General features: G+C 44.2%; 1 protein-coding gene across 1 annotated transcript in view; it reads left to right on the top strand.

The window, feature by feature from the left end:
- Vsnl1 (visinin like 1) overlaps window positions 1–24158 on the top strand; it is a 111266-nt gene extending 87108 nt beyond the window's left edge. The window contains exons 3-4 of the mRNA XM_032907481.1: window positions 18090–18305; window positions 22897–24158. Of these exons, the coding sequence (XP_032763372.1) occupies window positions 18090–18305; window positions 22897–23094 (414 nt within the window). The 3' untranslated portion in view covers window positions 23095–24158. The remainder of the gene's footprint in view (window positions 1–18089; window positions 18306–22896) is intronic.
- Window positions 24159–25777: the final 1619 nt, after the last annotated feature.

Raw genomic sequence — 25777 nt, 5'->3', positions numbered from 1 at the left:
AATGTGAAGTCAATTGTGTCCTTTCTAGCCAATTACGTCCACATCTAGTCTTCAGAGACATTACAAATTATGAGATAGATTCTACAACCAGTATCCACATGACAACAGCAGGAGGACTGGGAATGGGTCGTTTTTTTTAGCATCTTCTTTGCGCTTGGCATCTTACAAATGTTTTACATAAGCTATTGCATCAACTCTCCCAGCTACCCTTAGGGAACAGACATCTTTACACCCCAAAACTGAGGCTCAGAAACACAGAGCTCTGCTCAAAGTCACACTTCAGAAATGCAGCCCAGGGTTTGACATGACCCCCACAGCTCACCCACTGCTCTAAGGCAACACAGCCCCGGGGGGGGGGGGGGTCCTGATGCTTCTTGGAGCAAGGGAAAATGTTGATGTATCTCTAGGGAGCAGGAGCTGAAGTAACAAACATTTCCGGAATGTTACATAAAGCCATGGTAATTTCTGCAGTGTCTCTGATGCACAGTAACTGGGAAAGAGGAAACTGGAAGCAATTTTTTAAGGAAACGGAAGGTGTTACTCTGGTACAAAAGCTTCACGTGATTTCTGTTAGCATTTCCACTTGGAATGTGGCTAGGCGGAGCTGAGTTCAGTGATTTCAAACACCCTCCCACCCCCATCCCCACCCAAAAAGAACATCTCATTAACAGCTCTCGTGTTGATTCAGGGTTGATGTGATACTGGTGTGGTGGGTTTTGAATGGGACAGGTTAAATCGACTACATTTTTTAAACTGTATTCCCTTGTACTTTTCCAGAGCTACTCATAGTCTGCCCTGTATTTGGAGAGTGCTTGGGAAGTTAGAAAATATTTTCGTTCCTTTCGGGATCAATGGCTGTAAAGCTTCACCTGGAAGGGAGGAGCCCATTCTGCTCCAGTTCTTGGTCTGTAGGCAGAGAAACTGAGGCATCAAGTGAAGAAATGATTCCAGTGCTTTAGGTGACATCCCCACTCTGCTCCTGACACCACCCTTTGGTTTACCGGAGTCCCACTCTCAAGTACCACTGGCCCTGCCCTCCCCTGAGGGAAAACCTGGAGATCTCTCCTAGGAGAGGTATCTTTATTCATGAGCCTGGGAGGCTGTGGGAGGCAGCTCTCTGCTTTCCCTGCAGACTCAGAGATAAATATGGAACTGTGAGAGGAGAGCTTCCCTGCTGGGAGTCAGGATATCCAACAATAAACAAGGACGGGGTGGCAGGGAGACTCCTCAGGCCTAGCTCAGCCCCCAGCATCAGTCTCCAGCCTGTTGCCCTCCAAGCAGGCTCGGCTGAGTCACTGGACAGCTATAGGCTGGCCTCCAGTTCCAACACTGCCTGCTCTGTCTGCACAATAAGGTGCTTGCCAGCCTCAGCCACATTCATCGTCTGCCCCTTCCAGGATGCCTCCCCGACTGTTCAGTGTGTCTAAGTTTCCTGCTTCAGACCCTGAAGACCCCAGAGAAGTCATCAGACCCCAGTTGGATCAGTGGAGGCAGCTCCTGTGATGTCATCAATATGCTGAACCCAGATCCCTTCCAAACTGGTCCCAGTGAGAATTTTCATTTTCCCCTAAGAGATGAACTTGATCGGGGTGGTTTAAGAAGCCCAGATCTGCTCAGGCCGGTTAGAGCCCATCACGGTGTGTTTATACTGTACCCACTGCAACAGGTGTCTGGCAGAGCGTGACATCCAAACTAACCACAGGCAGAAACCTCTGTTGTGTCCTTCAATTGATGCACTACTTCCTTAGGTGTGGCCCACATAACACTCCCTAAGAACACATACACATATTTATACAAACATATGCACACATTCAATATAGGCACATAAATGCAGACACAATCTTAAATAATAAAGACATTCATATAAACACATACTTGCACATACAACATTTTCACACAATAAACACATATATATATGCACTCATGCACATTCACAGGAAACATACATGCACTCATAATACACAAACACATATGCATGCACATACACAAATACATATAAATATACATACAAGCATGTGAATGCACGCATGTGCACACACACACGCACACACACACATACCTGGACCTTCTTGAACAAGTAAGTCAAGAGCCCTGGGTTTTTTCCAGAGGCCACAGGCACTAAATCATGTCTGAGCATTTTGACTACTCAGAGATTTCTAAGCACTACTAAGCCCCAGGGTATCTTCTTGTTGCCTAGGTCTCACTACAATGGATGCAGATGGCCCATAATGATAGAATGGAGAATCTGCACTTTTTCACATCTGTGTTTCCATTTTAGTTTGATGAGAGGTGTGAAATGTCTAGCCCTAGGTCCAAATTGCCTGAGTTCAAGATCCTGCCACTAACTAATATCCTAATGCAGTGGTTCTCAACCTTCCTAATGCTGTGACCCTTTAATACAGTTCCTCATATTATGGTGATACCCCAACCATAAGGTTATTTCATTGCTACTTCATAACTAATTTTGCTACTGTTATGAATCCAAATGTAAATATCTGATATTTCCGATGGTCTTAGATGACATCTATACTGATGGTCATTCTATACTCAAAGGGGTCATGACCCACTGGCCTAGTACCTCTCTTTACTTACCTGTGTAATAGGATAGCAATGGTACCTAGATCACTGGGTTGACAGAGGATCACATGCATAAGTGTTGGAAACATGCCTGGCATATAGTGCTATAAAGTATAATTAAATCAGTGCTTCTTGTCAAAGACAATATCAAAAATTGTACAGATTTAGCATTCCAGAGGTTGCTGACAGAGAGTAAATTCCCTTTTCTGTGTAAGAGTAAACAAGCTCAGACAGCTTAGCCCTTTGCCAAGTGTTGATCAGTCAATATGTGACCCAGCCCGGACCAGGACTCTTCCTCCTGTCTACTAGGCCTGCTTTACAGCCCCACAGGATGTTTGAAAGCAGAGAAAGCCCCATATCTGGCACAAGAATCCACCTGCCCTTCGTGCCTGGGTGTGGAAGGAGCTTTGCCATTGTACCCCAGGCACACACTCCAGATTCCCCACGTATCAACAGCTAATCCCTATTTGATGTCTCTGTACCATTGAGTTAAACTTGATAGAACTTTTCTAACATTATTCCCTAGGAAAAGATCAGGCAAAGAGCAAGGACGTACATTGAGAAGGAAAGTGATACAGAGGGAAGGTCCTTCCTAGAACATATCCTGAGGCTACTCCGGTCTCTCATAGATATTTGTCTCAGTAGGTAGCAAGGAAGGTGTCCAAAGTCCTTGCACAGCCACCCTACATGGCAGGATCCAGTTCCTTGTATTTGTGCACATGAATTCTAAAAACGTCATGGGTTGGTCCGCCCCGCCCCCCCAAAAAAAGCCCTTGTCTCATCATCCATGTTCCTTTCATCCCACTCAAGATCTCGTTATTTCAAACAAGATGTCCTCCCCAACCTAGCTTCTGGATCTAGCACCATAGAAAAAGAAAGCTCGGGACTTCCTGGTATTCCTCTGAGAGTATCTGCACTTACTGGTCTCCTAGAAACTGGTATCATGAAGGAGTATGTTGCTCAAAATATCTGAAAAAAAAAAAAAAAAAAGAAAGAAAAAGAAAACCTGAACTCCCCAGAGTTTTTCCTGTTGGCTACATCCCTTGACTCAACTGGATCACCGATGCTTACCAGATGTTTTATCTGGATGACCTGCATCTACATGGGTTTGACTATAGACATAGATGGACCAGCATATGCTCTACATGTACTGAGAGAGAACACCCATAGCCCTAGTACTCTCCAGCTGAGTTCACCTTTGACCTTCCTGTGTTACTAAGTTTGTGATTCTGTACTCGCCACATGAGACCGGAACATTTTTAATGCTTTTCTGTATACATTTAAGTATCTAGCCAAAACCTAGCCCATAATGGAGATATACAGGATGATTACTCTTTCACTTCACTCATATCTTTTCTCCACAAAAGAATAAAACAGGGCTGGGATATAGCTCAGTTCAATATCCAGCACCATGTAAATGGGACTTGGAAGCCCACACCTATAATCCCAGAACTGGGGAACTAAAGGTAAAAAGATTAGAAGTGCAAGGTCATCCTCAGCTACAATTCAGGGGTTTTTTAAAAGGAGGAGGAGGAAGAGGATAGAAGAAGGAAAAAGACGATGGAAGAGGAAAAGGAAAGGAAGGAAGAAAAGGAAGAAGAATAAGAACAAGAAGGAAGAAGGGCAAATGAATGAATGAAACATCACCACCTGTGTGGTTTTTTTTTTCAAAGTTCTTCATATTCTTGGCACATGTATGGAACACAGCCTTTCTCAGAGAGACAGTAATAGTAAGGCCATCAACAGTATCTTTCATTGCTAACTTATCACCAAGCAAACACCATGCAGGAGTCAGCATACCACCATGTGGTCAGTCCACAAGTGGAAGGACAGGTGCCAATTCCAGGCATTCTAACTCAATTTGTGTATCCTTGGATCAATCAGGACAGCAGCCAGTTCACTCTCAAATCAACCCCTTGTTCTTATGACTTAATTAAGGCTTTGGAAGTCATTATAAACCTTTAGATCAAAGTCCTACATCTAGTAAACTACACAAGTGAGATCCAATCCCATATCCTTGGTCCCCAAAGCTTTTACCTACTACTGTGGCATCCTACCTACTGTGGTGTGTGTGTGTGTGTGTGTGTGTGTGTGTGTGTGTGTGTGTGTGTGCGCACACGTGTATATATGTTCATGTGTGGAAATGCACATATATGGGGAGTGCCTGTGGATACACATATATAAAGAAACCAGAGATCAATCTCCAAAATCATTACTTGGGTGCTTTCCATTTTGACTTTTTTATTTTGTTTTGTTGGGAATCTGTTGAGTATTTGTTTTCTGATTTTGAGACAAGTTCTTTCACTTGGCCTGAAACTCACCAACTAGTCTAAGCTAGTTAGTCAGTGAGCCCCAGGGATCCCCCTGTCTTGACTTTCACCATGCTTCGCTTGACACATAACACTTAGCCTACTTTTTTTTTATATACATAGGTCCTGAGGTTCAAACTCAGTCCTTAGGCTGACATGGCAATCACTTTACCAACTGAGTCAGTCCCCAACCCTCACTTCTTTACATGACAAGATTTCTTTGTCTTTCCTTCTGTTATCAAACCTCATCCTACACCTGCATTAGCAGAGATGAGACTATGTGGAACTTGTATAATCTGAAAGGTGAAGAGAGGGCAGTAGTGGTTGGCAGGGTTTAGAAGAGCATGTTAGAGTTGGTAGATCAATTCCTTCCTTCAGACAACAGAGGACATATGTGTATTCTTGCAACAGGACTCTATATGTTCATGTATCACACTCATTCCTCTTTCACAACTGGAACTTCTGTCACTGCTGTCACCTGTTCCCTTGTATTACATTGGTGACCTAATGTGTAGAATTCTGAGAGGTAGCCAGGCTGGGCATTCTCACTGGTGTCCCTGAGATGGCCATGAAATGAGTTGAGTGTAGGATGAAATGACTTGATTATAAGTAGACCGCTTTGTTCTGGAGAAGTCAGGGAGAAAACAAATAATCAGGTAAAATCTGCCATGTTGTCCACTTGAGAAGAACAACGAAAGAGAAAGCCAGGTGAGTAGCTGCATTCCATCTCTCCCTATGACAGTCGTGTTTCTGCCAGCACCTTCAACAATGCTCACCGACTGCCTAATTTCAGAATGAACTAGCTTTATGAGCAACAACTAACCTTCTTTCTAATATACCACATTGGCTCTAAATGGAAATGCATGACAATTCCCAGGCTGTGATTTATTATTGACCTCCTATTTGTAACAAATGAGAAAAAGTTGGTGACTCATGATTATCATCAAGCAAAGGAGGAATCCCCTTTCCCTAATCAAGATGCTGTTGACCCAATTTACACTGAAAATTGTGTATTGAATGGAAGGAAAGAGAATTAATTTGGTCCATATAGCCAACAGTACACTTCAGGATCTCTAATACTTTTAAAAGGGGTAGTGACAGTGAGATAAGATAGCAACAGAGAGAGGTAGAGATATAGAAGTGGAGACAGTGATCCATTAAAAGTATGTGCTTTCTGGGCTGGAGAGATGGCTCAGTGGTTAAGAGCACTGGCTGCTCTTCCAGAGGTCCTGAGTTCAATTCCCAGTGACCACATGGTGGCTCACAACCATCTGTAATGGGATTCTATGCCATGCCCCTCTTCTGGTGTGTCTGAAGACAGCTACAATGTATCCTATACCTGGAAATAAATAATTCTTTAAAAAAAAAAAAAAGTATGTGCTTTCAAACTTTCAATCACCCAATCACCGGGCCTTGGTTTCTTGAGTTCTGGAATTGTAGGCACACCCAACTGCATCTGTCTGTTTCTCTGCCTGTTTATTTTATATTTTACTCAGAATCAGAAAAATAAATTTAAAAATTATAACTGGAAGGAATCCTGAAGCTTCTTTGATTTATCCCTCCCTTTATATCCAGAGTAACAGGAGTCTTAGAGGTAAGCCACGCCTTGATACCCTGTCACGTCCTTTCTTCTATAGCACGTGGCATCCTTACAACAGGCATGTAGAAAGCACCCATCTCATGTGCCGGGCTGACTCTGAGAGGAAGGGAAGATACAATAAAGAACGAAATACAAAACATTCCTTACATTCCTTAGTCATAAGGTGATTTTGCTCTTCCCATGGTAAGAATCCCAAAGGGAAGAAAACTTGGAAATGAGTTTGTCTGGGTTTCCCACAGGCTATATGGAGCTCCCATCATCCCATTTAGGCCATGTGTCCTAATGTGTCCTCCGACCCAAGAATCAAACTCTCTTCTCTAGAAATTTACAAGATTTCAAGACTTACTGACTTTCAAGATCAGTTCTTTTCTAAAAACCCAGTGACATGTGCAAGAACCATAAAAAAGCAGATTGCATTGCAATAAACGCAATGCCAGCGAGGCTTGATTAAGAAAACATGTATATTATTACAAAGAGCAAGGAGATGGAGCAGCTCTGAGACCTGAGTAGCCCTCCGGGGTGGAGAAGGGGGATTGTACCCCCAGTCACTTTCCTAGAAGCTTGGGTGTTTTGGATGTGCCATGATTACATCTACCCACAGGAGGGCAGACCTATGAAGGCTTCTCCTTCATAGTCTCCAGCTAGGCCTCCCTCTTGGCCATGCATCTTAGAGCCAGATCCCAACAGGCTCCTGTGAGTGTCCATTGAATGAACACATAAACAAGAAAGTGGGTTTGAACTCACCATCTCTAATTAAGGGGATCTCTCTCTCTCTCTCTCTCTCTCTCTCTCTCTCTCTCTCTCTCTCTCTCTCTCTCTCTCTCTCTCACCTCCCACCACCACTTGATAGAGCGCTCGTGCTGTTCTAGGATGATTCATCTCCCATGAATCATCAGATAAGTAATGACAATGAGGCTTGAGGCAAATGGTAAGCCCTCCTTAGCACAGCTGACTTCAGGAGCATTCAGAACACACTTCTCCCCTTGCATTGCCCATTGGGTAAGACTGCAAGTGGTGCCACCAGTCTGAGCTAACTTGCTATGCTGTTTCTTATTCATTGAAGACCTATTGTGTGCCTGGCCTAGTACCAGGCACCAGAGATTAAAGTGGTGGCAAAAATCATTCACCACTCTGTTTAGCTCACAGAGGACATAAGTCAGCAGTCCTATGGGCACTTCACAACTATAACTGTTATCGAAGACTGGACTGCACACAGTGACTGCAGAAGATTGACCTGACCCAGGAAAAACTGAGCATGGGGTGGACAGAGGGTAAAAAGGGGCTTTTCAGACAATGGCAGTAGGAGGACAATGTTACACACACACACACACACACACACACACACACACACACACACACAAACACACACACACACACACACAGAGAGAGAGAGAGACAGACAGACAGACAGACAGGCAGACAGGCAGACAGGCAGACAAACAGACAGGGACGGGAGAGGGACAGAGACAGTGACAGAGACAGACACACACAGCAGGGCAGTAGCCAGAAGGCACAGCAAGAGCCTCCGGGTAACAAGCCCCAGGAAAAGGGCCCATAAACTGAACACAAAGGTTCAGATGGCAGCTGGATACCTGATAGGACCCTTGCTTCCTCTGGAGTTATGGAGAGATTGGACTGGAGACCTAAGAGTAGATATGCAGGAAAGAGGTCAGAGATAGCAATGTCCCATGTCAGTGGAGTTAACAGAGAGGCCAAGGCATTGAGAACATGTCCTGGGTTAGACCTCATGGAATTGAAAAGCTGGTGGCCAAAACTAAAACACCAGGTTAGCCTCAAGGTCTTGTCAACCATCAGCCCAATGTATGTACACTGAGGTTTATTGGGACATGGCTTCTCCCTCCAGGCATCATATAATCATCCTGTCCTCTCTGGGAGTAAAGACTCTGGACCTGGAAGCCATGGAAGCTACCAGAATAGTACACGATGGGTAGGTCTATGGTAATGGTAAGGAAGCTGTATATACTCCATAGTGGAAGGAAGGGAGTGGGTCACATGACCTGCAGTTGGGATCCCAGGCATCATTTTCCTCTTATTCCCTACCCATAAGCTGCAAGTGATCTTGGAAGATGTTAAGACTCGTAAATGGTACTGCAGCCTCTCTGAGATCAGCCTCCATGATGAGATGAGACTTTGAGGTTCCTTTCTTTTAGATGATTTTTAGCTTGTGTTTTCTGTCAAGTTGACATAAAACTAGCCATTGCAATTGACCTCTTGTCAAGATGACACACAAACACATCACTGTTAAGCCACAGTCTTTCCCTTCTCATTCATCCCCAAAAATCTCAAATTAAAAATGTAAATAACTTTTTAAAATTGCCAGTTGTTCAGTAAAATTGTTCAGTTCCCTTACCTAGTCTCTTTGGGAAAAAAATTCAAAATCTCTCTTTTTTTATTGGATATTTTTTTATTTACATTTTAAATGCTATTCCCTTTCCCAATTTCCTGGACATAAGCCTCCATCCCATCCCCCACCCCTTCTTCTATAAGGGTTTTCCCCCTCCCTAACCATCCCCCCCTTCCTGCCCTACCCTTGACATTCCCCTGCAATGAGGTATCCAGCCTTTGCAGGACCAAGGGCTTCTCCTTCTATTGGTGTCTAACAAGGCCATCCTCTGCTACATATGCAGCTGGAGCCATGGGTGAGTCCATGTATAGTCTTTGAGTAGTGGTTTAGTCTGTGGGAACTCTGGTTGGTTGGCATTGTTGTTCTTATGGGGTTGCATACTCTTTCAATCCTTTCTCTAATTCCTCCAACAGGGACCCTGTTCTCAGTTCAATGGTTTGCTGCTAGCATTCACCTCTGTATTTGAAATGCTCTGGCTGTGTTTCTCAGGAGACAGCTATATCCAGCTCCTGTCAGCAAACACTTCTTAGTTTCATCGATCTTATCTAGTTTTGGTAGCTATATATATATGATCTGTATACCCATGTGGGGCAGGTTCTGAAATGGTCATTCCTTTATCTCTGCTCCAAACTTTGCCTCCATATCCCCTCCTATGAATATTTTTGGTTCCCCCCTTTTTTTTTTTTTTTTTTTTGGAGCTGGGGCCCAAACCCAGGGCTTTTCGCTCGCTATGCAAGCCCTCTACCGCTGAGCTAAATCCCCAACCCTTTGTCCCCCCTTTTAAGTAGGAGTGAACCATCCACACTTTGGTCATCCTTCTTCTTGAGCTTCATGTGGTCTGTGAATTGTATTTTGGGCAATTCAAGCTTTTGGGCTAATATACACTTATCAGAGAGTGCATACCATGTGTGTTTTTCTGTGATTGGGTTACCTCACTCAGGATGATATTTTCTAGTTCAATCCATTTGCCTATGAATTTCATGAAGTCATTGTTTTTGATAGCTGAGTAATATTCCATTGTGTAGATGTACCACATTTTCTGTATTCATTCCTCTGTTGAAGGGCATCTGGGTTCTTTCCAGCTTCTGGCTATTATAAATAAGGCTGCTATGAACACAGTGGAGCATGTGTCTTTTTTATATGTTGGAGCATCTTTTGGGTATATGCCCAAGAGAGGTATAGCTGGGTCCTCAGGTAGTGTAATGTCCAATTTTCTGAGGAACCTCCAGACTGATTTCCAGAGTGGTTGTACCAGTTTGCATCCCACCAACAATGGAGGAGTGTTCCTCTTTCTTTAGCATCTGTCAAAATCTCTTTTTAAAAATTCAAAATCTCTCCACTATGGGAGCTCATGTAAAACTTAAAAATATTCTCTTACTTTAAGAGGGAATAGCGGGGGCTGGAGAGATGGCTCAGTGGTTAAGAGCACTGACTGCTCTTCCAGAGGTCCTGAGTTTAATTCCCAGCAACCACATGGTGGCTCACAACCATCTGTAAAGAGATCCGATGCCCTTTTCTGGTGTATCTGAAGACAGCTACAGTGTACTTATATATAATAAATGAATAAATCTAAAAAAAAAAAAAAAAAAAAAAAAAAGAAAACTATAAAAAAAAAAAAGAGGGAATAGCAAAGCAAAACCACACTCCAAGAGGGTAAATAATTAAATGCCCTACTTCTGGGCTCTACTCATGATCTTCTGGGCTCCTTCAAAGGGCTCGATTCACTTCTCTGGCTCTACACCATAGCTACTGTTGTTATTGGTAGCCATCCCATGGTACTGGCGTCTTCGAAATGTCAATGCCATCTGCTGAAACCAGGCTAAACTTTTACCAATAGCCTCTCCTGGGCCTCTCCAGGAACTTCCATCCCACCACACTGTGCCAAACCTCAGCTGTTCTCCATGATCCCTTCATGGCTTCAAAACTAGCACCACCTGGGTCCTTATTTATGCTACCACGTTCAACTGCCAGCACTTGGCCATGTGTAGAACACAGCTTCTGTGTGCTGACCCTCAGGAAACACTTTCCAGAAGATTTCAGTGATGCTGGACTCTTTTTAGTCATTTCTAATTTCTCAGCTCCAACTGACCAGCCTCGAGTATCCCAGGAAAGCAAAGGTTTCACTTCATAGTTCTGCCATCTTCTTAATAAAGTGTTCAGACAGCTCTGCTCTGAGAGCTCACTTTTTTTTTTTTTTTTTTTTTTTTTTTTTTTTTTCCGGAGCTGGGGACCGAACCCAGGGCCTTGTGCTTCCTAGGCAAGCACTCTACCACTGAGCCAAATCCCCAACCCCATTCTGCCATCTTCTTAATCACCACCAATTCTTCAGCCCCAGTTAACCAGAACCACAGATCTTAGTTCAAAATAACAAATGGCCCTGATAATCTTTAACCTTCCCTGTCAAACTTCACAGGCCAGGCCTCCATCATCTGCCTTGCCCTCAGCATTCTTATCTTCCAAGTCCTTACAAAATAGCCCACTGAGATCTCAACACTGCATGGCTTTTCTAGTTCAAAATCCTAATGTCCTTCCTCAATCCTACCCAAAACAACATGGTAAGGTCTGTCACAGCCATGCCACATACCCTGGTACCAACTCCTCTTAGTTAAGGTTACTATGCCATGATGAAACACTGACTAAAGCAGCTTGGGGAGGAAAGGGTTTATTTGACTTACATTTCCACATCTTTAGTCCATTACCAAAGGATGTCAAAACAGGAGCTGACGCAGAGGCCATGAAGAGATGATACTTTTTGGCTTGTTCCTCACAGCTTGCTTAGCCTGCTTTCTTATAGAGCCCAGGACTACCAACCCAGCGATGGAACCACCCACAATGATCTGGGCCCTCCTCCGTCAATCATTTATTAAGAGAATGTCCCCAGAGCAAACCCAGTACTTGAGAGGCAGAGGCAGGCCAGTTTCTATGAGTTGGAGGACAGCCTAGGGTACAGAGTGAGCTCCAGAACAACCAGGGCTGCACAAAGAAACCCTGACTACAGAAACAAGGAAAGAAAGAAAGAAAGAAAGAAAGAAAGAAAGAAAGAAAGAAAGAAAGAAAGAAAGAAAGAAAGAAAGAAAGAAAGAAAGGAAAAGAAAGTGCCCTACAGGCTTGCTTACAGCTCAAATTTATGGAGGCATTTTCTTAATTGAGGTTCTCAATTAGCGTGTGTCAAGCTGACCTAAAACTACACATTACAAGCCATTACTATGCCTGTGTTTGTAGGTGTGTGGATGTTCAAGAACAAGAGGCTGAGATGTAGCACAGTGGCAGGCACTGCTCTCCCTGTCTTACCTAAGAATCTGAGTTCAGTCCACAGCACCGAGTTCACAGAACAGTAGGGACAATGGGTGGTCATCTTAATAACAACTGAGACCCGTGGTTGGGTGGAGTGCGGTTCTCTTCCATGGCCCAGTGTAGCACAGCCACCCAGAGGTCTCTTCACTTTGGTTCCATCTTGACCTCTGTTCCAGACTGACTAACTTACAGAATCCCATTCTGTGGTCTGAGGGCTGTACCTATAGACTTCAGTTAGAAGACGGGGAGCTGGCAGAGTCCTGCAACGCCCTTGGTGCACACACTCCTGGCACAATACATCAGCCATCACAGGAGACTGGGGCAGGGCCAGGTCTGTGGACAGTGCTTCCCACTTCAGGCCAGCTAAGGGATTCAAGGGGGACTGGCATGTCTCATTACTTCTAGATGGGTGAGACATATTCTGTCAGCAACTAGGAGCAGAGGAGAGCTGAGTGAGAGACAGCAGCCTGCATGGAAGGCTTAGTGCTTTGAGACCATTTCTGGAGAAAGACAGGCTGTTAACATGACTTACATTAAGAACAGAAAGGCTGGGGGCCTCAGCACGCACGCGCGCATGCATACACACACACACACACACACACACACACACACACAAACACACGTATAATGTTTATTAAAGAATTAATCAGAATGAGATATTATAAACACCAAATATTAAGGAAAATGATTTTTAATACTAAATTAATAGTTTTTAATTTTTATTTTTCTTGGATATTTTATGTATTTACATTTCAAATGTTATCCCCTTTCCCCCTTCTCCCATACACCTCCCACTTCCCCTACTTCTATGAGGATGCTCCCACTCCCACCCACCACTCCCTTGAAGCCTCAGCACCTCTTAGAGATAGTGAACCCTTCAGCCTTCACTGCTGGGTAGACCCCACAAAGAAATGCAGACATAACCCCTGTCTCAGGAAAAGCTTCCGCTATAGAGCTGATTGGTTCTACAAAGACTCCTATTTCTACCAGAGAGAGAAGCAAAAACCATAGGCATTTCGTAGGGTCTCCTTTCCTGAGTGTTATTCTCCCTGGGGTAGGGCTGTGGAGTTCAGCCAGTGACGGCAGAGATTTGTGTGGTCCTGAAACTCTAGGCAATGCAGAAGATCAAAGGATAGTTAAGCCTGGTAGTAAGGTGAGAGGAAGTAATCACTCATTTCCCTAAAGTTTAAAACTCATAATTTTGTGTTTGCCCCCCTCATCCGTGAATTTATATACAATTTGTATTTTGTACTTATTGATGAAGTAGTTAATTAATATCTTCTCTTAATTACTTTTTTTATTGCTGTGATGAGACACCATGACCAAGGCAGCTTACAGAAGAAAGAGTTTATTGGGGCTTACAGTTTCAGAGGGTGAGCCCATGACTATTGTGGTGGTCAGGGGAGGGGACGAAGCACTTGGCAGATAGGCCTGGTGCTGGACCAGTAGTTGAGAGCTCACACCTAGATTCACAAGCACCAGGCAGCGAACTACTAGGAATGGCAGCGTGGACTTTTGAAATCTCAAGTGACATTCATCTACCAACAAGGCCTAAGCCTTCCCAAACTAGTTCCACCAAGTAGGTAGGGATCAAGCATCTGAATACATTAACCTATTGGGACCATTCTTATTCAAGCTACCAGAAATTCCTCCACTGTCACTAATGCTTGCTTTGTTTCCATTTGTGTTACCAACAGTTAATACAAGGTTGACACATAGTAGCTGCTCATGAAATGTTTTGAAAATTAAAGAATGAACCTGTCTTAGAAATAATCCTGGGTTGCATTCTAGTGTTTCTCTGAAGTACATACATGCTGCCAGCAGGTGGCGACAAACACAGCAGAGAATTCCAGGCTTTGGGGATGAGGGAAGCTAGGAATTATATAATGTTTCCACAAACGACGATTTCTGTTTATTGCCTCAACCAACTCCTGATTATGAGAATCACAAAGTGAGATAGAAGTGGCTGGCTGGATCTCAGTTCGAATCCTGCTTCTTACAGCCTAGATCTTGTACAAACTCCCTAATCTTTCAAGCTTTGACTACTTATCCATAAAATAGATAGATAGATAGATAGATAGATAGATAGATAGATAGATAGATAGATAGATAGATAATGGATAGATAAAATGGGGAAGTGGGGTTAAGACAAGATTTCTCTGTGTAGCCTTGGCTGTCCTGGTACTCAGACCGTAGGCCAGGCAGGTCTTGAACTCACAGAGATCTGTCTGTCTGCCTCCTGAGTGTACCACCTCTGCCCAGATCTAAAATAAAATTGGTAATACCAGGCTTTATTATAAGGATTAAATGAGGTAACAATAGTATCCTATACAGACATATAGGCATAATCTCAATGCTTGTTTCAAAAGCCAGTAGTGTGTGATGCATGCCTGCTGTCCTAGCACTTGGGAGAAGGAAGCAGGCAGACAGATTAAGCGTTCGAGGCCAGCCTAGATACAAGGCAACCCTATTCTAAAATAGTAACAAAAGAAATTCAATCAGTGAAAATGGCTTCATATCAATAGTTAATATAGAAGTTGAAGAAATATATATATATGGAAGTGCAGTCAAGAGTAATATTAGGAGAAAGAAAAGCTACGCTCAGGCCCTGTTCTTCACTGAGAGAAATAGGTTGGAGTTCAAGCCCCTGCTTTCTTCTTGGAGAGACTTGAACAGACTGTGGTTCCGTTTTTCCATAATGATCTGTCTGAGGTTAGTCCAAGCCATCAAAAGGAGAGTTATTCTCTGATAAGAAAAGCTCAGAAAATGACAGAAGGAGTTTTCCGAGGAAATGGTCACTCCAGACATGAGACGGCTGTCCAGCCAATGCTTCCTCCACAGCAAGTGCACGGCCCGCCAGAGTCAGTAAATGGACTTTCTTCAAGGCACATGTAATTTTTATAGTCCAAGATCTGGGATCGATTTTTTTTCCCTCTCAAGAATTTCCAGTTCTAAATTAATTTTTAATATACTGACCTGCAGTGTCCAGCTATTTTTAGATAAAGCTGTCAGCTATCTCTTAACTTAAAGTATACTGAGAGACATAAAAAGGTGAACTGATCACCTTGCCAGAAATGAGGGGGGAAAGGAAAGTGCCCAGTGTTCTCTGGTGGTGGCATAAAGGCTGCTGGATAAACCACCCTGTGTGTGGGGGGGGGGGCAGGGGGACCAGGGGAATCTTGGAAGGGTTTGCTCTGCTCCGTTCTAGGGCCAGCTCTCAAACACCAAACCTCCCTACAAGCAGAGCACATCAATAATACTTGCCTATAAAGGGACAACCTCCCCTGGTGCCCATCACCCACAAAAGCAAGCATGCACCTTAGAATGTGTCCGGTATACATTTCCTCCTTCCCACAGGCAGAACCTGGCATCCAGACCTCATGTTCAAGTCCCTCAGTAGCTAGAGGAGAGACGGGTAAGAATCCTACTGAGCAGGTCACAAGGAAGTAAGCACTCTCCTGCAGAACCCCTTCCTAAGGTCCCCCGATCTCTGTTCAGCCCATGTGTTACCTCTCAACAGTTCACAGAGTCCATGGCATACTCCAGATGATTTGTACAGCGACTGCGAAGTCAAGGCACACATGGACTTCAAGCTGTTGGTCTCTGCATCCCCAATGTCTAGGATGCCCAACGTCCAGGCTGGTACTCAAAAATGAAGCCTTGGAATTTTGATTCAGTACTGATAAGTTAGGAGAAACGGGATATGGTTGGGGAGCAAGGAAACGAAGGCCAATGCTGGCCCTCAGGACCACATAAAGTTAAGTTTGATAACCGGGTGTAGTGGCACAGGTCTGTAAACCCGATTCTTACAAAGCAGAAGCCGATGGGTTCATGGCTAGCCTGGTGAGTGAGTACCAGGTCAGCAGGGTTGCAAAGTGAGACCCTGTCTCAAGAGAAATTGAGGGAAGGGGAAGAATATGAAAGCAATAAGTGGTTTTGAAGTTTGTATCTTCTGTGGTAATGAAAAACAAAAACAATTGCCCTTCTTTTAAGACACTAAATGTTGGAGTGATTTTTGTTACACAATGACAGAAATAGGAACAGAATAGAGAAATGACAGCTACCAGGTGATCCTCAACCTTCCTAAAGCCATGACCCTTTAACTTTTTTTTCATGTGCATTGGTGTTTGCCTGCATGTATGTCAGTGTGAGGATGTCAGTCTCTGGAACTGGAGTTACATACAGTTGTGAGCTGCTCTGTGGGTGCTGGGAATTGAACCCTCATCCTCTGGAAGAGCAGCCAGTGCTCTTAACCGCTGAGCCATCTCTCTAGCCCCCAGGTGTTACCCTTTAATATAGTTCCTCATGTTATAGTGATCCCAACCATAAAACTGTTTTTGTTGCTACTCTATAACTATAATTTTGCTACTATTATGAATCATAACATAAATGTCTGTTTCCCTTTGGTTTTAGGCAACCCCTGTGGAAAGGTCATTCCACAACCCCCAACAAAAAAGTCCTGACCCACAAGTTGAGAATCAATATACTAGAACCAGTCTGCAGTGGCCTCTCCTGCCCCTATAATGCTGTGTAGGCCATACACATAGAGTCCTGATATGAAAAGGCCTGTTTTATTTCTATGGTGAATTTTATTTTTCCAATTACAAATTATTTTATTATTAATCTATGCATGCCTGTGCATGATATACGATGTGTATATGAGTGTGGGCACACAGGTGGCATAGCATGTAGGTGAAGGTCAAGAGGACAACTTTTGGGAATCAGTTCTCTCTCTCCTCTTGAGCTCCTGGGATCAAATTTGTGTCGTACGGCAAGCACCTTTACCCACTAAGCCATCTTGATAGACCTGGAGGAAGTTCATCTATGTCTCAGTGGGCTTCTGGGTATGGGAAGAAGAGGGTGGATAGGGCATAGGAGAACCTAGCAGATAAGGACAAGTTGTATATCCATAGCCCTAGAGTCAATGAGGCCAAGGGGACAGATAGGCTAATGAGAGCACACTGGTGGCCATCAGAGTAGTGGCTGCTCACATGGTTCTCCCACTCAAGCAAAACCTAGGGCAGGAACAGCAGAGACCAACCCTGTGCTCTGCCGATGACTCGTACTTATGATATAGTCACCCAGAATGCAAGCAGACCTTCTGTGCAAGCTTTGGACAGTGCAGTTTGCTTTTGGTTTGGTTTGAGGTCTTGAGATACATGTATGTGGCGGTCAGTGCTCAGAACTGCCTGCTGTTCGTGGCACACCGGGGATCCTGTCTTAGGGGCACCAGGACCACTGTGAACTGGCTCTCAAGGTCTCAGCCATACCTCTCCTCTGCTCCTTGTGTCCATTCTGTCACCCACACAGCCTGTTGCCTGCTGGCTCTGTGAAGAAAGCTCTTTATGTCTCTCTCACACAAGTGAAGCCTAGTCATGTTCTATTTTTAATGGCTCTTTAAATGTCTGCTCTGCAAAAGAAAAGTCCCTGTTTCAAAAACAAAACAAAACAACTGGAATCTCACCCAGGGAGGTGACACATTGTGTCATGGCATCAGAGACAGATGCAGAAAACTAGTCCCTGCATCCTGTGGTGTGATGACCCTAAAGGAACCTAGAAATTTATGTTGCATCGCCCCATGTGGCCTGCTACCTGCCTCTGTCCTGCCCCGGTGGTGACTAGAACTACAAAAAGTGAGGTGTTGAATGACTGGACCTCATCCAACCGGAAGCCACTTGTCCCCACAGGAAATGGTCTATGCTCATGCTCAAGGAAAGCGGAGAGAAGGCCTCCCCTTCTGCCTCCCTTCCGGTGTTCATTATCAGCCCAGTGCATTCCGCTGACAGATTAAGCCCACACAGTCTCCAACCGCGCTCCGTAGCTAGGCTGCACTGTAATGAGCATTGTATGAGCCTCTGCCCATTCTCGATGCAAACTCTACCCTGCGCCTCTCTGCACCTTACTTCCTCCCGCTCCTGACGTGTGACTTGTGTCTTCTTTGCAGTTCTTCCCCTATGGAGATGCCTCCAAGTTCGCTCAGCACGCCTTCCGCACCTTCGACAAGAATGGTGATGGCACCATCGACTTCCGAGAGTTCATCTGTGCCCTGTCCATCACCTCCAGAGGCAGCTTTGAGCAGAAACTGAACTGGGCTTTCAACATGTATGATCTGGATGGTGACGGCAAGATCACCAGGGTGGAGATGCTGGAGATCATCGAGGTGGGTCTTCTAGAGGGGACACAAGGTAGTGGGCAGGGAAGATCCCACAGAAGCCATCCTAGACACGCATTCCTCTCAGTCTCTGGGAGCTCTGCTAGTTGTGCACCAAGCTTTGGTTTTTCCCACCGTGTCCCCATTGTAGTGCAGGGCAGGGCAGTTGCAGAGCCAAAAGTGGGGCATTCCTGTAACTAAAACTAGTGTTTTAGCCATTCACTTAGTACAAGGCCTTGAACAAAACGTGGGCTTTCTGGGAGCAAAGGGTATTTATTATCTAGTCAGCCTCTAGTTCCTATTCTTGTTGGACCCTGCTGAACATGACAATCCCTTCCTTATAGCATTTTGAACTGGGTCAGAGCCCAGTATAGCCAGCAGCTGTGGGGGTCCCCTCACCTCACCCCACTCCACTCCCATAAGATTCAATGGAATTCAGAGATCTTTTTGGTAAGAACCCATGATTCCTCTGCCTACTGCTCTGGTTAGATCATCAATCGACATTTCTTCTTGTGCTGCCTCCTGGGATATGCCAGCCCCCTTAGCGTTCTCATAGTGCTTCGTCTCTCTTGAGTTTCTCCTCTTTGAGCCCAGGATGCACCTTCTACTCTACTCACATCTTACTTCCCACCAAGCCTTCCTTCCAGTAACCCTTCCCAAATGCACGCATATTATCCCAACACAGTCTAACCTGACCAAGAAGGGGCCTTTTTTAGCATTTAACACTGCCGCAGGTCACCCTTTGTATATACTGTATAACAGAACATAGGTCCTATATTACCCAGACCCTGAATCAGTGTCTCGAACCTAACAGGCACTTAGAACCGATGGATGTATTGATGTCTTTAAATTGGATGGTCTTAGTGTGCAGGCCCATCACTGTAGTAGCCACTAAAGCCCAGGGAGAGAAATAAGCTTATCATGGGCAAGATGGAGCTGGAATAAAGGTAGAAGACAGCAGCCCAAGGAACTCCCCACATTATACCACTCGACTTCCTAGGCAGCCAGTAGTCCTTCACCTAACCCACCCCTCTACCCTACTCTGCCCGCTTCTGAAGTTGGATGCTTTGATTACACACCCTCTTTCTTGGTATGTGCAGTCACTTATCCTCCTCTGGCTTTTCCTGCTGTGTCTTCAGTGCCTACAAGAGCTCTCCAAGGGGCCTACCAAATAGTACCTTAGTTCTCTAATCGGGTGCTTATTTATGAGGCTAGCTACAGTCGAAAGATTCTGAGGGCGGGCCTTGTTTTCTCATCTCCCTCCAGTTCAACCCTATTTTCCTTTTCACATGCAGCTTGGCTCTCTGCAACCTCACACTGAGCTTCCTTCCCAGTGGCTTTTTCCAGGTTTCTTCTTTTTCAACCTCTTGCCACATTTCCTCCCCTAATGACCAATCCCATTATTCCCTAAACTTTTTCTCAAATTGTCGTTAATGTCCTTCAGCCAAAGATCAACAAAAACATACCTGCTGTTGCACAAGTCACACTACTTATTAATCAAGGCAAAAAGAGGTATACTGGCTACTAGTTAGGGTTACCATTGCTGTGATGAAACACCATGACTAAAGGAACTTGTGGAGAGAAGGGTTATTTTGACTTACACTTTCACATCTGTAGACCATCGTCAAAGGAAGTCAGGGCAGGAAATCAAACAGGGCTGGAATCTGGTAGCAGGAGCTGATATAGAGGCCATGGAGGGATGCTGCTTACTGGCTTGCTCCTCATGGCTTGCTTAGTCGCATTTCTTATAGAAACCAAACCACACGGGCTGGGCCTTGCTCATCAATCACTAATTAAGAAAAGTCTTATAGCTGAATTGTCCAGAGGAACTTGAGGTCCTCCTTTCAGATTCCTCCAGCGTTTGTGAAGGTGACATAACTAGCCAGGAAAGCTATGTTTCTCACTGTTGTGACTATACACCTGCCAAAAGCATATTAAAGGAAGAGAGGTTTGGGCTGGAGAGATGGCTCAGAGGTTGAGAGCAATGATTGCTCTTGCAGAGGTCCTGAGTTCAATTCCCAGCAACCACATGGTGCCTCACAGCCATCTATAGTAAGATCTGGTGCCCTGTCAGGCAGCTATATATGCAGAACACTGTGTATGTAATAAATAAATAGATCTTTTTAAAAAAAAAAAAAAAAAAAAAAGGAAGAGAGGTTTACTCTGGTTCAGAGTTTGTTACAATCCTTCAAGGAATGGAAGGCAGGAGGCAAGGGCTTAAAGCAGCCGGTCCCATTGCAGCCAGTTCTGAAGCACGGGGCTAAGTACGGACACTCTGCTTGCTTTCTCTTTAGATTTCGTACAGAGCCCTATCCTAGAGAAAGGTGCTGCCCACAGCTAAAGTGGATCTTTGCACCTCAAATTAACGTGTTAGAAAATTCCCTCATGGATGCACAGAGACTTGTCTCCTACGTGATTCTCATCCGTCCAGATTGGCAGTGAATGCTAACCATCACCTAGGTTTTCAGTATTCATAGGGTGGCAGATTTGGTAGGGTGATTCAGAAAGGGTGCAAGGAAGGATCGGTCACTCTGGACTGGGTGCTGTCACACAATGGAGAAGGGAGAGGAGAAACCTCTTTGATTCAGTATCTTGACAAATCCCACCTTTGAAAAAGATCAGCAGTACTGAGGATAAAGCTGTGAATACTTAAAAAAAAAAAGTGGCAATAATTCATCTTAGGGCAATGATTCTCAACCTTTCTAACGCCATGACCCTTTAATACAGTTCCTCATGTGGGGATAACCTCAACCATGAAATTATTGGGATATCTGCTATGGAACCCTCAAAGGGTTCCTCGACTTAACCACCCTCAACTCACAGGTTGAGAACTTCTGTCTTAGAGGGGGTTGGGGATCCATCACTTCCTGTGGCTTGGACGACGTGCTGTCTTGTTGAGACATGATTTACAGACTGTCTTTACATGATCTGCCCTGGCCACAGGTTTTCTATGAAACCGTGTTTGACTAGAGAGAAGCAGGTCTGGCGAGGAGGTTCAGATGAGCCCCAGGAGCACTAAGGTCCCCTGGGGTCACACCAGGCCTACCTAGACAATGGCAGTCACTTCTCTTTCTCAGCCACGGGGTTCTCCTCTTTCTTCTCTTTTCTAGCTCATTCTTTCTCCCTTAAACCCTGGGCATTCCCTTATCCTTTTGGTTGTGAGCCTAGCCCTTAATGGCGGAGTCGACTCTCTAGCCCAACCCTGTGCATTCTTCACACAGGTTTTGTGGCTGGACTTCTCATCTGGTTGGGGCAGAGCACCTCTTTTTTGCATGTTTAATCGTTTTTACTGGCTTCTGGACCTAGTGAATGTGGCATGGTAATATTTGTATGGTACCTGATGTCTTTCCACTCTGGGTGGATAGACCCTTCCCTGTGTAAGACAGGACTTAACCCACGAATTTAAATGAACAAAGGCATAGAATCAATGTGAGTACAAGTCGAAAGGGGCATTTTTCAGAAGACTGAGCCCTAAGGCATGGAAATGTTTAGAAAAAACCATGGCGATGAGTCAGTAAAGCATATTGGGAGTGATTGGCAGGGCTGAAAGCTTACCTTACAAGCATGGGGATCCAAGTTCCATCCCTAGCACCCATGTATAAATGCTAAACTCAGTGGCACACACTAAAACCTTTCCAGAAAAGGTGTCCTGGGCCTCTAGGCACAGATGTGTAGATCTTTTCTGAGGATCCCACCGCGATCTGGCTATCTACATCCCCGGCTTCAGCCTATGTAACCATCCCTACCTCCTCACATTCAATGGGCTGGAATAGTCCCACTAAAGGATCGCAACTCAGAAGAAGCCACCACAGATAAAATTTCAGGACCAGCCAATATGAAACACTCCATCTCCATCAACCTATCCAATTAAATGGAATTGTTTCTTTTAGCTAATATTTGTTGAAGCTTTATTATTCGATAAGCATAGCAGTGCTAAGTCCTGAAGAAGTGAGAAAAACACAGGATTTCTATCTAGTCCCTAGTACACTCTGGTGAGGAAGACAATGCAATTGCAGTAACTGTCTTCGTTAGGGTTTCCATTACTGTGATAAAACACCATGACCAATTAGCAAGTTGGGGAGAAATGGTTTACTTCATCTTACCCATCCTGGTAATGGTCTACTGTTAAGGGAAGTCAAGGCAGAAACTCAAGGAGAGCAGAAACCTAGAGGTCTCAACTGACTGGGAGCTACTGAGGAATGCTGCTTACTGGCTTGCTCCTCATGGCTTACTCAGCTTGCTATCTTATACCATCACCTGCCCCCTGTGTGCTAGACACATCCTATCGATATTAATAATAACAAAAATCATACAAGTAATCTAATGGAGGTATTTTCTCAACTGATGTTCCTCTTTTCAAATAACTCAGGCTTATGACAAGTTGACAGAAACTAGCTAGCACAATAATAAAGTGTGTGTTATATTCCACCAAGGAAAGGTACTTGTTGCCATGGGAACTTAGAACATGAAAAGTGAACCTCTTAGGGGAAAGGGAAACTAAGTTTGGGAGGATAAACAGGATCTAATTAGGTGAAGGGAGACAGGAAGAGCAAACTCCTGGGTTTCTTGTAATGCCGCCTACCACGTTCTTTTTCCCAAGGCTATCTACAAGATGGTGGGCACTGTGATCATGATGAAAATGAATGAGGATGGCCTCACGCCTGAACAGCGAGTGGACAAGATTTTCAGCAAGATGGATAAGAACAAAGATGACCAGATTACATTGGATGAATTCAAAGAAGCTGCAAAAAGCGACCCTTCCATTGTATTACTCCTGCAGTGCGACATTCAGAAATGAGCTGATGTCAATGCTATGGACTGCACAGAAGTCTTGATGTTCCATTCAGTCTGCAGCTATACACACACACACACACACACACACACACACACACACACACACACACACACAATTGCTTGGACTACCTATAAATGGACTTGCTTCTTGTGTTTGAAACACTTGTGTGCATGAGAATGTCATTTGCTAATGAATTTTAAAAGCATATATTATAAAAACCCAACAACCGGCCACAATGTGATATGTGTAATATCATTTCATCAAATTACATCTTCCTCCAAAGCCTGGGCAGAAGCGTGCTGCAAAGAATTCTATGATTTCTTGTACATGTTTTGCTAATGCTTGTGTCTCCTTGATTATATAATATTAGTAGCACTGAGACCCCCCCACGGTAATGTAACTTATTATGGGCTGCGTCACCATTCTCCTGTAAAATAGTACTGGACAGACACAGGAGGGGCCCTTGGCTTCCTGTCTGGCCCACATACAATACACAGCTTGTATTATCAGTGAATATAAATGTACTACATTTGCATGCCTTTGGGTTTGCCTTAATTCTTACCTCATTTGTAACCTCTCGATCTGGAAAGAGCTGTTTTGGATGAATGCAGTATACAACTTAAAAATCCTGCTAAACTATTCATTAAGTATAACTATCTATATATCTATAGACACAAAGGTATTATATATTGAACGTAAAAACATAATAATGGGAATGTATTGATTTGTTTGACGTTTCAGAGGCTTCCAGAAAGGTGGCAATAGATGTCCCAAATAAATTTCTAATATTTGATTTAGTCCCCTAATTATTAATTTACCATTTTCAGCTCAATGTTCATAGGGGTCAGCTAGTGATGACTTACTAAATCTACCCTTACACACATCTTTGGAATTTGCAGAATGACTGAAGGGGGGGGGGAAAGGAAAGTCACTTTCCAACTTGTCATCCAGCCCCTCCCCCAAAGAGGGCTAATTAATATGGCATGTAACATTTAAAGAAAACAGGAGACTTGTTCATTCTGGAAAACAATGCTCATTATGTGACAATAAACTTTATCTCAGTGTGACTTTGGTGCCAACAATGCCTTATGATCCACACAACTCTGAGGAGGGGCATTTGGTGGGTGGGTAGGATCGTCCAAAATAAGTTAAAAGTAAAAAGTGTACTACTTCTTTTTCTTTTTCTTTTTAAGATTTATTTATCTATTTTATGTATGAGTACACTGTCGCTGTCTTCAGAGACATCAGAAAAGGGCATCAGATCCCATTACAGATGGTTGTGAGCCACCATGTGGTTGCTGGGATTTGAACTCAGGACCTCTGGAAGAGCAGTCAGTGCTCTTAACCGCTGAGCCATCTCTCCAGCCCTACTTTTTATTTTTCATGATGGAACAAAACTGACCCTTCTGACCTTGGGGAGTGGGGGGAGAGATGTCACCCAGAACTCTAAATCGGGCTGGCATTTTCAGACCATGCCTGGGGATATTCAGCGTCTTCACGCAGTGCAGTCTACTTGCGTTTCCTCTGATGGATTGCTCAAGATTTGAACTGCACACTAGCTATTAAGCCTTTCAGGGGCAGCTGCTGTGACCACAGAACAAAAACAAACAAACCAAAAACCAACCACCTACATGAGAAATCTCTTTCAATTAAAATAACTTGTGTGGAGTCCATGCTTACTTTTATCAAACACTGCAGCATTCTTTCCTTGATCCAAAGCCCTCTTAACAGAGTACATTTTTTCCCCGTAACCATTTTTCGTTTTCTTAGAACTACCAAATGACTAGTCAGAAAATAATGATTCCATCCACCCAATTCATTCCACAAGTAATTGTGACTAAGCGAAGCTAGTAGGACAGCAAGGTACCTAGACTCTGCCCTGAGAGCACATCTCCATGAGTGAACAGAAGCCCTTGCACCTTGAGCCCCTGTACATGTGAAGAAGTATGGCCGAGAATGTCTGAGATTCTGTACCTTTCAGTACTGTTTTCTCTCAGCAAGGGCAGCATGGGTAAACCAGGAGAGCCACCTTGTTACACAAGGCTCTGGCAAGCCATTCATAACAAATCTTTGCTGACTACCTATTATGCACCCAACACTAGTGTGTTTGTGTGTGTGTGTGTGTGTGTGTGTGTGTGTGTGTGTGTGTGTACAGACTATACATGCGCATGAATGTCAAACTCCGAGACACAGCAAGATAAGAGCAAGGAATAGGGATGGGATATGGTGGTGGCTTTTTCCAGTAGCGGGGTGGCATTTGGAGTAAGACCACTGAGAAGGATCAGAGTGAAAGAAACTGAGAGAAAGCTATCAGAAACTTAGGAAATTAAAGCTTTCGCAGGCCCACTAGTTCTTTTTATAAGCAAAATGTAGATGCTGTGTGAATAAAAATTTGATTTGTTTTTTAGTCCTCCTTTATGATTAATGTAGACTGACTGGCCCGGTTGACACTGAAGAAAAGCCATGTGTGTCTTCTGGGTTAGCATTTCTATTCCTGGTTGTATTATCCATCACGGCCCCACCCCAAAGAGAGCCAAAGCAAAACAACAACAAAACACTCACAGAAAGGACCTATGAGGACCTGTCCCAGGACATCTGTGACGGCTGATTGTGTTGGTGGTGGAGTTGACCTACTAGCTTACCATTACAGGTTTAGGTGAGTAAAGTACGCCGGAGAGACTGGGTA

Source organism: Rattus rattus, chromosome 7, assembly GCF_011064425.1.
Source record: "Rattus rattus isolate New Zealand chromosome 7, Rrattus_CSIRO_v1, whole genome shotgun sequence".
NCBI classification, from domain to species: Eukaryota; Metazoa; Chordata; class Mammalia; order Rodentia; family Muridae; genus Rattus; species Rattus rattus.
Note: the sequence above shows the minus strand (reverse complement) of the source record. Positions and strands in the feature narration are given on the sequence as shown.